This window comes from Dendrobium catenatum, unplaced genomic scaffold (assembly GCF_001605985.2).
Source record: "Dendrobium catenatum unplaced genomic scaffold, ASM160598v2 fragScaff_scaffold_676, whole genome shotgun sequence".
In the NCBI taxonomy this organism is placed as follows: domain Eukaryota; kingdom Viridiplantae; phylum Streptophyta; class Magnoliopsida; order Asparagales; family Orchidaceae; genus Dendrobium; species Dendrobium catenatum.
This window is the reverse complement of record NW_021319138.1, coordinates 107622-123530: the sequence shown is the minus strand read 5'-3', so window position 1 is coordinate 123530 and position 15909 is coordinate 107622. Positions and strand designations below refer to the sequence as shown.

General features: G+C 37.5%; 1 protein-coding gene across 1 annotated transcript; it reads right to left on the bottom strand.

Annotated features, from left to right (window-relative positions):
- Positions 1-7621: 7621 nt before the first annotated feature.
- Positions 7622-15517, bottom strand: LOC110112281 (proteasome subunit alpha type-1-A-like). The gene is made up of 2 exons (XM_020844450.2): positions 14996-15517; positions 7622-8348 (listed from the first exon to the last, which is right to left on the bottom strand). Exons 1-2 carry the CDS (start codon positions 15344-15346, stop codon positions 7890-7892), a joined length of 810 nt encoding a protein of 269 aa, XP_020700109.1. The 5' UTR covers positions 15347-15517; the 3' UTR covers positions 7622-7889.
- Between the last annotated feature and the right edge of the window lie 392 nt (positions 15518-15909).

The following is a 15909-nucleotide window of genomic DNA, read 5'->3' as shown; positions in this document are numbered from 1 at the left end:
TAAGATAAAAAATTGGATTAAGGGTTGAGTGAGAAATCATCTCCAAAATTTGGAACCTCTTGATGTTTGAAGGTAAAAAAATGACTTATGGGCACTGGCGGAGTCAGGGTGGGGGCACTGGGGGCTTTCTGACAAATGATTTATTTTTTTAAATTAGGTAATACATTTGATATAAAAGGTTGAAATAGAATTAGGTGAATTAGCTTTATCCTAAATTCCTTTCGTTGCGGCTGTTTTTTGAGTCTCTCTTTCTATCACTTTTTTGTTCTTTTCTGAAAAAGAAATTTAAAGTTATTTGTTTTGGGTGTAGGGATGCATACCGTATTGTTAGATTTTTACTTTACAAAATATAATAAAAACATTTAAAAATCTTATACAAATGAAAAATATTATAGAATTGATTCTAGTTACATTTTATATTAATTTTTTTAATTGATAGGAAGGCTAGAGAAGAAAATTTAATAAATTATAATTATATATATTGCTGAGAAGAGGATCTCAAAGCCTACTAAAGTAAGTTATTTTTCATTTAAATGTAAGTATAATTGTTCTATTATATTCTATCAATTGCTACAACAATGATTGAACATGCATTCTCAGTCATGAAAATTATAAAGAATCGTCTGTTAGATCCAACCATTTCGTAAATTTAAAGTTTTAATTTTTATGATATAATCTAATTTCTTAAAGTTATTTGAATATGAAAATATGTTTAAAATTAGCAAAAAGAAAATGTAGAAAATGAACTTTGGGTAGTAGTTCAATTTTTTTTTTTTTAAATTGCAATACATAATTTTTTTCTAGTTATTTTACTTATTAAAATTTTAAATATAAATTTAGAATAATTTTAAAATCTTTAATTTGTGCCCGTTAATAAAAATTTCTGGCTCCGCTCCTGCTTATGGGCCACAAAGTTAGGGTTTTAGAATCACACAATCAAGATTGTGTTGCATTATTTATTGTCCTATATGTAATCCCTTTATACTACTTAAATCTTTATCAAATTGAGAATTCGCTTCATTTATTAAGATACTAAGTCCTGTGGCTCTTATTGTTGCCTAAACTCTATCCACGAGCAGTTATATTTCATCCTAATGAATGAAAGATTAAAGTCAAGAAGATCCAAATCATTTCAATGCATTTTTAGCCTTTTGATCCAAAGAAAATGGTCATTATATCATTACATAAGATATAATTGCCTCAATTTGAGGATGATTAAAGAATCATTAATAACTTGCAGATGATACTTAAGAAAATTCTTGCATGCATGTAAATCTATGTAGGAGCACATAGGGCAACGGTGTTGATTCTCTATATTTTCAGTTCTAGTCATGCGGATACAACGGCGTTGGAGTTGGGTACTGCAATGCCAGCTTCTTGGGTTTGACATGTTCAGGGGGAGCATTACGATGTTGCAGTCTGAAGCGCTACAGTGTTGGGTTTGAGTTTTTATTTTTATCATTTTTTTAATATCCTAATCCAGTACCCCATCCATACCTTAATCCATACCTTCTCAATTATTCCATTCGGTTCTTTTGTCGGGAAGGAGTAAATAGAAGAGTGGAGAGAAAGGGGAAAGGATAAAAGATAGAAGAGAGAGAAAACTACTTGATGCCATTTATGTCCATACTCTCAGTTGTGAAAATTTCTCTAATCGTGATAGGTACATCAATTTTTTATTTTTTTGATGATTTTGAGTTTTAATTTTTTTCCCCTCATAAATCTTATTAAAATGCATTATATTCTGATTTAATGAACTTTCACCGCATAACTTTTTATATATGATAAATCTGATTATTTTGTACATTTTGATATGATACATTTATCTCATCAGGATTGATGTGACATGCATGTGATATAATTCACCTAAAATAGCATTTATATTATAGCAAGTATATTGGTAGGAAATACATATTGATAACATTATGTTAAAATGATTTACATGCTAAATTATATAAGATACACATGATATATTATATGTTGCATGTAAGATATAACATGGGTGTGTGGGTTGGAGTAAGATACTCTGTATAGGTGGGTGGGCCGATGGTTCTTCCTTTAAATTATGTGTTTTAGTGTAAATCCAATATAAGATGCAAGATACAATATAGAGAGTTATAATTGGACAAGATATGGTAATGGGTAGGATCAATGACTTTTATAAGAATCATATGACAGACTGACACATGACTATGCTATGACAAGATAGAACAAGATATAAAAAAACGCCATATGATTAACTAAATGTTCTTTGATGCCCCAATATCTAAATTAGAGAATTACACATTTTTCTATCTTTTAACTTTTAAGCATCAACCAGAGCTCACAAGATGCAATATAAGTAAAAAAATATAATTATATTTCTTTTCATTGAATATTTACATATTTAACAAGTTCCAAATATATATAATTATATTTCTATTCATTGAATATTTTAATTTTACGCATCCACATATAAATGCCACATTTATTTCATATCAATTGTATTATTTCGTATATGCAGTTCAAATTTAAGGATGAAATACAATAATCTATAAAATACAAGAAATTCTATACATTACTTATGTATTTCAGAAAATCATAACTATATATCTACCCAATAAAATTTAATAATATTACATTCAAAATATTTATAAGAATTATATTTATCATATAAAAAAATTACATAGAGAATGATCTGTAAATGAAGAAAAAATATGTTTTTGATAAATTTAGGTGAGATAGAAATCATATAAATCAAAACCATGAAAAATAAGAGTAAGAGTATAATTTCTTACATCCAAGAAAAATAATGACAGACGAAAAAGCCCTGGAAACTTTTTCTCCTCTCTCTCTCTCTCTCTCTCTCTCTCTCTCTCTCTCTCCTTTCCTCTTCTCTTTCTTTCTTTCCTTCGAGGCCAAGCAAAATGAATATGTGGGAGGGATGGTGGGGTGGTAGGAATATTTAAATTAAATATTATTGCGGGCTAGAATATACGCGGCGGTAGAGTTAGAAATTTTTGTCTGAGCGTTGTACGAATATCTAACACACAAATAAAAGATAAAAGAACACCAAGATTTTTACGTGGAAAACCACGGGGCCACGCCTAGTTGAAATGATTCAACTTGTATTTATTTGAAGTACAAGAGACTGATTCATAGTTTTCAAACGAGCTCGAGCTCGAGCTTTTCAAACGAGCTCGAGCTTGATATTTCCTAAACGAGTCGAGCTCGAGCCCACTTATCGAGCTCGAGCTAGCTCGAGCTCATTAAGGATTAAACGAGCCAGGCTTGATAAGGCAAATACTCGATTCGTTTACACCCCTAGACGCACCCCATTGGGGTCGAATTTTGTGCAGCCCATAAGCCCATTAAACGAACAATATAATATTAGAATGTCTAGATATAAAATATGTCATAATATGAAAATAATTGTCCAATATAGGATATTTGGGACGGATGGTCTAAGGGGCGCGATGTCTAGGATTTTTTGGCTGTGCGAGGTGTCTAGTGTTCGATATTTTATCTTCCATAAACCTTTGATTGCCTATGATTTTCGTATGTATGGCTGCAAATCGGCTAGGGGATCCTGGGTTTTTGATGGCACGGCTAAATCCAAATCATTTCGTGATGCTTTATCTGGTGATTCGCCATTTTTTCCTCCACTCAAAGTTTCTTCTCATCGTGGTTTGCCTGCTTTAATCGTTTCAGATGAGGAATTATTATCTCTTGTCATGCCTTTTGAGTTTACGTTGGTAGGGAAATTTTCGGGCCGTCGCCCGCCTCTAGATTTGATTCAAAAATTTTTCTTCAATCTCAAGCTTTGCGGTGCATTTTTTGTTACTATCTTGAATCCTAAAAATGTGTTTATCAAGCTTGCTAATGACCTAGATTACTGTAGGATTTTCTCTCACTGATCGTATTTCATTGCCAACTGTTTCATGAAGCTGTTTAAGTGGTCTTCCCTCTTTGACGTTCATGTAGAGTCGCCTTTTGTGCCCATTTGGGTCTCTTTTCCCAGTTTGCATCCTCATCTCTTTTCACCTTGCATTCTTCATGGTTTGAGCTCTATGTTTAGTAGGTCTTTGCGTATAGACAATGCCACTTCGAACAACACTAGGCAGTATGTTGCTTGAATTCTTATGGAACTGGATGTCATGAAAAGTTACGCCTCTCAGGTGTGGCTTGGCTCTGAATCTATGATATACATCCAAAATATTGAAATGGAAGTTTTCCCATTGTATTGCTCTTATTGCAAAACGTTGGGTCATTCTAAGAAGATTTTCCCTATTTTGTTCCCTAAGATGGATGTGCGTCCCTTTGTTCCTAAGGTGCCCGACGTGGAGGTGGCTGAGAATCCTCTTAATGGTTTGGTTGAGGTGGCGCTTAATGAGAAGGTAGTTGTTAATGATATAACTGATGATAATGATACTATGGTTGTTGTGTCTCCTTTGCTTAATGTGGTGGGACTTGTTATTGTGAATATTGTAGATGATGTTTTAGTTTCTCCTATTGTGGTCTTTAAGCCGAGCAAGTGCATTTTGTTGAATGCTCCTGGTGAGTATGATGATGGTTTGAATGACTTGGTTGTATCTAAAGCTGAGGAGGTGGAGGCAGATGATTTTGGAGATGGTGTGGGTCAGTTGGATGGGTGTCTTGGTTCACATGAGGTTGTGGTTGCCCCTAGTGTTGTGGTTGTTGTTCCTCCCCTCCTGGGATCTACGATGGTTGCTGGCAATATTTATGTTGATCATTTGGTTAACGATGCTTTGGTCAGACTTCTCTTTATTGGGGGGAGTGTTGATTGTGATGATTTGGTTGATGTTCTTGTGGGGCTTATTTCGTCAAATGTTTTAAGTCAAGGATTTTGTCATGAGCAGGGAGTCCTGTTTGAGGCAAATTGATTGGTTGGATGATTTGATGGACTCTTCGTGTGATCTGGAGGATGAATTGGAGGGTGAAGTTTGGGCCATACAAGACTCGTATGGTTTGGACATCTTTAGGGCTTTGGGTCCCCCCTTTTCTCATAGTGGAAAACAGCATCATTGCAAATCTAGGAGATAGGCCTTCTCCTTATTCTTTTGGCTTCGGTTGCAGGGCTGAATATTTTTTATCCCTTGCTACTATTGGGTCTTGTGTTTTGGAGTCCATTTGCTTGGCTCCCTTAACTGTCACTTTATGATTTTGGTATTAGACTATAATGAGGTAGTTCTTATGCATGCTCCATAGATGGCCATGCTTGGTTGCAACCTTGGTGGTTTTTTCCTTATCAATTTATTTGGTATTTTTATTTTGGTGATCATGTTGTCCTTGGAATCTTTGTGTTTGGCTCTTTTTACTCCTTGGATGGCCCATTCCTGACAACCAGACGACGGTCTGAGTCCATCTGCTTCTAGATTGTCTCTTTTCAATGTTGTGGTCAGGTGGTCCGGCCTGTCATTAATTGGTCTTTATTTTCTCTGTAACTATCTTCTCTGTAGCCTTGCTTCTTTAGGTTGTTGTTGTAATGCTTCCCTATTTCAATGGAATTTTCTTTTGAAAAAAAAAGTCCAATATAGGATGAAATTTTGCATGAATTTTAGAACATTTACATAGCCTTTCGAAAACAGCGATAATTACCATTGTGTTATGTTATATTTAATATCCTCATATTTTGAACAAATATCATTTTATATTGATATATTTGTCTTATCATAATATCATAATATAATTATTGTAGAGAGAGAGTCATGTTGAATTGATATGATTCAATCTTGCTTATTTTGTCCATATAATTTAAATGCCAACTAGATTCATGCCCTCTCTCCCATTCACTCCATACCCATCATTTCAAAGAGTACAAAACTTGGAAGAAATTCTTCTTCCTTCAATGCACTAAAGCTAAACCCTAATACATTACCACACACAACTTATTTCCATTCATTCCTCCCAAAACAAAATCCATTCATTCCTCCATATCTTCCACTACATCAATCCTAATCACCAATCCATGGACTCCTCCTCCTCCTTGCCTATTAAGGCCATTCACTCCTTCCATGCCGGCAAGCACAATCTCTATACTCGCCTCGCCTTGATCTCTACATCGACCCCTCCTACTCCCTCCATCTCATTGCCTTTTTGCTCTGGCTTGAGGAAGATGGCCACCACAAAAACCTCTTCCACAAAATCGCCTCTATGACCAACAACTCTCTTCGCTCTGCCGCCTACACGGCCCTCTCCTTTCTTGATGCTCTCCAAACATGGGAGGATCCACGTAGCCTCCAATTGCCCACCCTCAAACTATAGAAATGAATAAGGGGAGGGGTAGTTCTGACCTTTTTCCTCCTTTTTTTTTTGCCATAATCTAAAGCATTTTCCCAACTCTCGCTTGAGTCCTTGACGCTTCATTCCGCCTCTTCACTCACACGACAATAGACCCACCGACATAGCTAGACGAATGTATTGAGTTTATCCACCCTAAAAAATGGTTGGATCCGCCCCTACCTCCTAACCAATCTCAATTCCAATTCCACTTCTACCACCTTTCACAAAAATGCTATCAATGGAATACACTGCTATCTTTCTAATGTATGTTACAAAGTCCTCACCGACCTTCACGAGAAGGCGGTGAGCCAATTAGAGGCATGACGGGGAGTCGAGATGATAGGTGATAGTTTAAGTTGTGTTTACCCAAGTGAAGTGAATGGATTGCTTTATGTGCCTCATAGTGAAGGCTCTAGTGGAAATGAATATCTTTTTATTCTTTATTATTTTTTTCTTTTTCTTTTTTTAATTTTTACATTTTTCTATGATTTGATCTTAATTCTTCAACCATCATCAAGTGTCATCTTATCTTATAGGGACAATTTTTTCTAAGGAAAAATATTAATAAAATAATTAGTTTTACAGTGATCACCAATCAATGAAAGGGTGTAAATGACTACAACAAATCTCGAGCCACCTCTAGCTTGAACTAGAGCTTGATTAATTAATCGAGTTCGAGTTGGCTTACCAGTCAGCTTATTTACTATGAAAAAGAGAAAATAATTATGTTTTAATCACTCCTACATTGCTGATGATATTCTTCTTGTCAATAACACTAGAAAGGGTTAAAAACTTGAATTATGGAGACCAATATTGAGAGTCCAAAGGTTTTTATTTGAGTAAATAATTTATATAATTTTAGTAATAATAAATCTAGTTGTAAGATTATAACATTAATTGATCAAGTCAATTAAAAGAATGCACATTTTAGAAATTTTATATATACATATGAATAGTTAATTCAAAGCATCAAGTCCCAGAACAATGGCAGCTTATGCGTTCTCAATAGTAATTTGTTCCCTTAAAAGCCAAGATGATTTCATTAAATATTTTCACTAGGCAAATAATATATATATGCCATCATCGCCTACAGTTTACTGTAAAAAACAACCATATGAAGGCATTTATGAATATAAACCATCACGAAAAAAAATATCAATAATTTCCACGCAAATTATTACGTCCGGTGTCCGGATTCATCCAGATACCAATCCAAACACGTCACGTCACCAAAATGCACCGGGACCCAGTCTATTCAGGTGACGTGGTGCGTTTGGATTGGGTGTCCGGTGACCGGACGTAATAATTTGCCATAATTTCCATACTATAGCCAAAGGAAAATAATGAAGTTAGTTTTTGATTCCATCCTTTAAAAAAGAGTCACACCAAATACTATTCCCAAGATGAAAGATAATAAAACTAAAGCATCATAGATAATTGATACCAAGGTCTCATTTCAGACAGCTTCCTTACTGCTTTTTAAAACAACTTTTTAGTATAAAAATTAAATTTTTTGTTCTAAAAAGCTATTTTACGAAACAGCAAGAAAGCCACCCCAAACGAAGCCTAAATGTCACTAGCAAAGCCTCAATACCATCATAAATTTACTACAAATCCATGGGCGCCGGCGCCGCCGGTTCTTGAGCTGCACTTGGTTCTTCAGAAGCAGATTCTGCAGCTGCAGCTTCCACCTGGGCATCTTCCACAATGTCAAGGGACTGGATAACTTGCTCGATTGCTTGTTGATTGATGATATGAAATGGCTCCCCGACCCCAACAATGGCAACAGTGCAGATTGCACTGGTCAGCTTTTCACCTTGCAGCGTCTCCTTGATCGCAAAGAGCCCATCTTTGATCAATTCTTCACGGGAGTATTTATTAAAGTTGTCAAATCTGCGTTCCAAGTAGGTCTTTGCAGCTTGGGAGCGTGAACCAATGGCGAAAGCTTGGTACTCGAAATAGTTTCCACTTGGGCAATTGTAATAGAGATGGGCTCCAGTTTCATCCAAGCCAGCAACGAGGAGTCCTACTCCGTAAGGCCTTTTCCATGAACGTTGCGTGCAAACCTGCAAACTTTGAATTTTTAACATTTATTACGATAACCCTTAGCACAATCCTGATTCTTGAGTTCCACCCAAAATCTGAGGCAGCAATTTGACCCTTAACCATACTATATAAACACAATACAAAAGGGAAAACATGAAGCCACAATCTTAAGGCTTCGTTTGGTTCTTCCTCTTCTTTTATAAAAGGCAATTTTAGAAACAATTGTAAAGAGAATGGAGTTTTATAACAGAGAAGCAAATATCAAAAAGCTTTTCAAAACAGTAAAAAAATGAAGTTTCCTATAAAAAAACTTTTCTATAGAAACGTCCCATCTAAACAGTGACAAAAAAAAAAACTCCTTCCTAAACTGAAAAGAAAAAAAAAACGCTGAAACAAATGAGGCCGAAGATACAATAACAATCTGAATAAAATGATGCAACCAATTGCAATGATGATCTTTACCAAATGAAACTAGAATAACCATATAAGGAAACATGCTTATCCTTAATTAAAACTAAAAGTCAGCATAAACAATCAAAAGATGGAAAATTTCAAAATTAATCTTAAGAAAGAACATATAAGCTGATCAAATAAAGTTGCAACTACCATTAGCTAAATCGTTAAAAATAGAAAACTCCAAGAAAACTAGCATGCAAATGCTCCAACAATGCTCCAGCTTTCATCTATCATCAATATTCAAGGTAGGGAAAGTATACGGGGTGCACAGAGAGATTTAGCAGCCATTATTTAGCACACAACAGTGTTAATTCTATAACCGGTTTAGTTTGGAAATAAACAATAGTAAGAACAATTGTGTGTTTCAAATGCATTAAACTTGAAACAATCATTTGGATCTATATATATTTCTGCAACTACACATAATACATGAAAAAAAAAACCTTTAGAATTTACTAAATTATCGATTAATACCTGCAAAATAAAAAATGTATTTTAGCAAAATACATTGATGGAAAAGAAATTGAACAATTTAAGGGTTTTTTATTTAAGTATGAAATTGACCACAAAATTGCTTAACTTAATGTAGGATGTTAAAGATTCATTGAGCTATTTGGATGAAGTTCACAGTCTTAAAGTACATAGGAAGTTCTATGTTTCAAAACAAGAATAGGAAAGCTTTGAAGTAAGTTTTTTTTAGTAGATCATGTTTTGGCAAAACCCTAAGCAAGAGCTAAAAGTTCATGAAAGACAACAAAATAGCATGATCATGATGAAGATAGACAATAACTTAGTAAAACACATGTAGAATACCATAATCATATGTTGTGATAGGGTAGGGGAATCATAATATGAAAACTTAAAATTTGATAATACTGTTAAACGTGTATGGACTAATTGAGGAAACTACCAGCAAGGATCCGTTAGGATCATCAACACAGTAAAGAAACTCAAGGAAGAAGACGGCTTGATTTTAGGTAGAATCACTTATGTATTTTACTGTAGTGAGTAGAGGTATATAAATACACCAGTAATGCAAAGAAGTTAAAAGTCTATACTACCCTAGATAGTTACATAAAGTCAAAAAGAGAAAGCTGCTTGATTAGAGTTGAGGCGTCGCGGTTGTTAGTTGGTGCTCAGAGTAGTGGTGGATGAAGACTGCTTGTCACCGTCCATCAAGCTGATGGATGGAACAACCATCAACTTGGTACGAAAAGATTGGAACTTGGAAACATGGAGAGACTTTGTGAACATGTCTGTGATTTGATCCTTAGTTGCTATGTGTTGAACGGCGATTTGCTTGGTTTGAATAATGTCCCGGACATAATGATGATCGATTTTAATATGTTTAGTCCTGGCATGAAAGATTGGATTGCAGGCAATGGACATTACCGAGATATTATCACAGAAGATGGATGTTTGCTGTAAGGATATGTTAAAATCATGGCAAAGTCAGCAAATCCATATGAGGTCAGCGGCAATTGTAGCAAGGGAATGGTATTCTGGTTCGATAGATGACCGAGCAATTGTAGTTTGTTTCTTAACAGACCAGGCTATGAGTGGTTTGCCGAGAAAAATACAATATCCAGTCGTCGATTTACAATCAACGGTATCACCGGTCCAATCCGAGTCAGAGAAGGTAGTTAGCTCAAATTCAATTTTTGGAATAAAAAGACTATAGTCAATTGTTCAACATAGGTATCTTAGTACCCGTTTGAGCAGCTGGTAGTGTAATAGAAGTGGTTTATGCATTTGTTGACAAAGTTTGTTAAATGCAAAAGCAATATCTGGCCTGACCGAGGACAAGTATTGGAGGGAACCTACAATTTGGCGGAATAATGATGGTTGAGCAAATGGTTGTTGGAGGGATGGGTCGGTGGGGAATTTATTTGGGAGGGGTGTTTGGATTGGTTTACAGTTTGTCATGGATGCGATATGGAGGAGCTCTTGGATATAGGAGTTTTGTGTGAGATGAAATCCTGTGGAGGTACGAGTGAAATCGATGCCGAGAAAACGAGAAAGATGACCAAGATTTCTTATTTGAAATTTGTTGTGTAGATTTGTGATGAGAGAGGAAATGAACGATGAGTTGTTGTCGGTGATAAGGATGTCATTGACATAGATAAGTATGTATACGATGATGTTGTTTTTAGATAGGAGAAGGAATGACGGGTCGGCGCTGCTAACTTGAAAGTTTTGACTGCTGAGATAGCTAGTTAGAGTAGCAAACCAAAGACGTGGAGATTGTTTAAGGCCATAGATTGCCTTGCGAAGGAGACAGACATGATTTGGGAATTGAGGGTCGGCAAAGCCGGGTGGTTGAGCCATGTAAATGGTTTTGTCAATGTTACCATGAAGGAAAGCATTAACAACATCAAGTTGAAACACTTGCCAATTGTAGTGAAGAGCTACAATAAGAAAGACGCGAATGGTAGGAAATTTGACAACAGGACTGAACGTTTCGAGATAGTCTATACAGTATTCTTGTTTATATCCCTGGGCCACTAGGCGAGCTTTGTGATGGGCTATGGAGCTATCGGCAAGCCGTTTGATTTTGAAAATCTATTTGCACCCAATTATTTGATGATTAGAAGGTGGAGAAACTAGGGACCAAGTTCCTTGAGCTTGTAGTGCGTTGAACTCATAAGACATTGCATTTCGTCAATGGGAGGATTTACAGGCTATGGTGTAGGAGGTAGGGGTTGATTCGGTGATGGGAGTAAGGTTCAAAATTTGGCGTGGCTTTAGCGAGCCAGTTTGAAACCTTGTGATCATTGGATGGTGTGGTATTTTGGACTGGGAAGTGGTGGGGCTGGATGGAGAATTTGGATTTAGTGGTGGGTATGGAGTTTGAAGACGTTGTTGGTGTGGAAAGAAAACGGACAGCAAGTGAAGACTGAACAGGGGAGGAGGAGATTGTAGGTTGGTGGAAATTTCGAGTTTCTGTGGTAGAAATTGGGTTGGTAGGAGGAAAAGGAATTATAGTTTCAGTAGGTGTAGAATGTTGTGTTGTATTCGGAGTAGATATAGTTGAAGGAAAGTTGTGTTCGTCAAATGTAACATGACGAGAGACATAAATTTTACCTGTAATGGGATCATAACATTTATAGCCTTTTTGTTGAGTGGTGTAGCCGAAGAAGAGATAGGGAATGGAATGCGGCAAAAGCTTATGTAGAGTATAGGGGCAAAGCCAAGGGTAGCAGTGACAACCGAATATTCTCATGTGGTAATATGTTGGTTGAATGTTATAAAGAACTTCATATGGTGATTGGTGGGAATTATGAGAGGAAGGAAGTCTATTTATAAGGTAAAGTGCAGTATGGAGTGCCTCAGTCCAGAAGTGAGAAGACAGTTGAGCATCTATTAGAAGAATTCAGACAGTGTCGAGGAGGTGGCGGTGTTTGCGTTCAGCGATGCCGTTTTGTTGAGGGGTATGAGGACATGTTAATTGATGTGTAATACCTATATTTGAGAAGAAAGATTTTAAGGTAGTATTAACAAATTCACCTCCGCCATCGAATCTAATATTACGAACTGAGGAATTTAACTGTTTTCAATAAATTTAATGAATTGAATTAATAAGAGCGGAACACTAGACTTGAATTTAAGAAGAAAGAGCCAAGAGTATCTTGTGAAATCGTCGACGATTAATAAGTAATAACGATAGCCATCATAAGAGAGAATCGGGGAAGGTCCCCAAACATCCATATGAAGTAGTTGTAAGAGAGAACTAGATACATGGTTTGAGGGGGAGAAGGGGAGTCTGTGACTTTTTGCTAATTCACAGGAATTACAAGAACCACTAGGAAGAGAATTACATGTAGTAGAAAGCTGCTTAATCAAGGTTTGAAGAACTTTGGAGTGGGGATGACCCAAACGGCGATGCCAGGTAGTAGTGGGAGAACTGTGGATGGGAGAGTTGATAGTAGTTGTGGCCCGACTGGAGTGGTTTGAGCTGGGGTAACGGAGATGGGGTAGAGGCCATTTTGGCAAGGACCGCTGAGAAGCGTTTGATTGGTCGTCTGATCCTTAACATGAAAGACAGAGTTATCAAATATAATATAGCAATGGTTGTCATTTATAAGTTTAGAAATAGAAAGAAGACGATGAGTTAAGTTGGGAACATGAAAGAGGGAATTAAGAGTGATCTTACGAGTGGGAGTGGGTAGTAGCCCGTTACCAAAGTGTTGTATGGGTAGAGGTGTACCATTGCCAACCAGCACGTGATCCTTACCAGTATAAGGTTGTTGAAAGGGTAACATGTCCGGTGTAAGATGAGCTGTAGCGCCGCTGTCGAGGTACCAGGGAGCAGAATCGGTATTGGAGTTGTTGGCTAGTAATGCGACTTCAGTAGAGGGATTGGGAGAGTTGTATTGAAAGTTTCCTCTATGCCAACAGGTGATGGCCGAGTGACCGGTCTTACCGCAAATTTGACATTGGCCATCAAAACAATTTGGTATGGGATTGCGATTTGAACTAGATCCACGGTCACGGCCTCTGTAGTTGTTGAATCTGCCACGGCCGCGTCCTCGGTTTGTAAACAAAGTGAGTGTGGGATCGGGCGGAGATGGTGCTGTAGCGAACCATAGCTCTTTAACCACATCAGTTGTTTGATGGACTTCTTCACTTCTAAGCAAGGAATACAGATTGTTCAAACTGATCGGTTGAAGGGAGGATCTAATGAAGGTCTTAAAAGATTGATAAGTAGGAGGTAGACCATTTAAAATATAATGCAAAACGTCTTCATTGTCGACAGATCCTCCAGCGACATTTATGTTGTCGACGAGAACTTTCACAGAGGCAAGGTATCCAGTCATTGTCTTGTTTTGCATAGATAATGAGTGTAACTCATTTTTCAACTGAATCACTCGAGATCGATTTGTGGAGTAAAATAGTTGTTCGAGCGTCTTCCAAATGGATGCGGTGGTATCGAGATTCAGCACATAAGGGAGAATAGACGTCGAGATGGTAGAAACAGGGCAACGAACAAGTTTTGATCTACCAGCGTCCAAGAAGAAAACTAAGGATTTAAAGTAAGCTGACCGGCGGCGATGAGCAACTGTTTGGGAGGGCATGGTTGTGAACCATCAAGATAACCAAAGAAACTATTGGCGGTGAACAGCTTTTGAATGGCCGAATGCCAAGTTGGGTAGTTGTCCAGAAGGAGTTGGACATTGATAACATTCCTGATGTTAGAGAGCATCGGTGCTTATCTGATTTTCATGAGTGACTGCCGGTGTAGTAGACGCAGTGGAAGCGGGTGTCGAATCACCCATTTCGGACAAGAATGAGAGCCGCTGGGCGAGCGGCTCTGATACCATGAGGAAACTACCAGCAAGGATCCGTTAGGATCATCAACGCAGTAAAGAAACTCAAGGAAGAAGACGGCTTGATTTTAGGTAGAATCACTTGTGTATTTTACTGTAGTGAGTAGAGGTATATAAATACACCAGTAATGTAAAGAAGTAAATATTCTATACTACCCTAGACAGTTTACATAAAGTCAAAAAGAGAAAGATGCTTGATCAGAGTAGAGGCGCCGCAGTTGTTAGTTGGTGCTCAGAGTAGTGGTGGATGAAGACTGCTTGTCACCAATAAGAATTCATGGAATTTTCACTCCACTTTTATGGTTCCCAAAATAAAACAACTGAAAATCAATCAAGCGTGTTATTTCGGCCACCACATCATATTTAAAAAACAAAACAAACTGAAATATATTGAGCGCCAGACTGTAGAGCAATGGAAAGAACAAAATGGCTTAATCTGCGGAACTTACTAAATTATAGAATCAAAGTTGACCAAAAAGATCTTACGAGCTCGTGGCAGGTCAAATCTAATATATCCCTAATAGCCAATAATTTACAGGGCACTGGATAAAATCCTCAATTGCATGAAAACTTGAAAACAAATGGCACCGCCCTAATACGGCTTTAAAGTTTCTAAATTAATTACCCTTACTCAAGACTGAAATGCAAGCGACGATCAGCACAACTAGGAAACAGGATTCACTTTACAAACATATTCTCTTGACAAAGGATCCACATACCTAGCCTAATTTGCCTGTGGATCACCAAAGCCTAAGCACCAAATCAACGATCAAGCAGTAACAATCCCACTTTAGAATCAAATTTTCGGGACAGATCAATTCAGTTTCACTTAAACAACAAAAACATTGAAGAAATAAAAACATTAACAGTGACAATTAGAAAACCTGAGCTTTGTCGGCGAGCTGGACGACGAGGCGGGAGATGGGGAGTGGGGATTCGTAGACGAAGGAGTGGTTGATACACTCGTTGCGAAGGTAGCGGGAGAGGACGCGACCATCGGCCGTAAGGCCGGCGATAGCGACGCCGATGTGGTCATCCACTTTAAATATTTTCTTCTGGTGAGAGGAAAGCTCCGAGGTGGCCTTGTTCACAGTAGCCAGAACGATGTGCGTCGCAGAACGTAGCCCGATCGCAGCCGATCCCTGCTTCACTGCCTCCATAGCGTATTCCACTTGGAAAAGCCGCCCCGCAGGGCTCCAAGTCGTCACATCGGTATCGTATTGGTTCCGAAACATTCTTTCCTCTGATTCCTCTTACTTCTAACACGAAAGGTTATCAAACTCGGCAGCGGAGGATTCGCTTGAGAGGTGGATCTGCGATCTTTCAACACCGCCGAACGCTGCAGTGTCGGCCAAGAAAATGGAATTGCACGGAGAAGTCTCCGCTCCCGAAAATCGTAGGGTTATGAGGAGTGATTCTGATTTTTTCTAAAGCCGTCTTTGACGTGTCGCACTTTGGTTCCTTGGACAAGCTGAAAGCTGTTCAATGTTACTGAAGGATATCCAAATACTAAACTAAAAATAATTTTATAAAGACAAAAATTTTAAAATTATGATGAAAAGTAATATTTCAAACACAATATTTTGTTACTACAAAATAAATCAAAAAAGAATTATTGTCAGGCGACGGTGTCGAACGCAATCGGCAGGCGACGAAAGTCAGAATAACCATAGTCAGGCAACAGAGGTTGGAAGTACAGTAGTCGGGTGACGGAGGTCGGAAGAATAGTAGCGGGTGATTGAGGTTAAAAATCATAATCAATAGGTGACATAGGTCAAAAGAACTGTAGTCGGCTGAC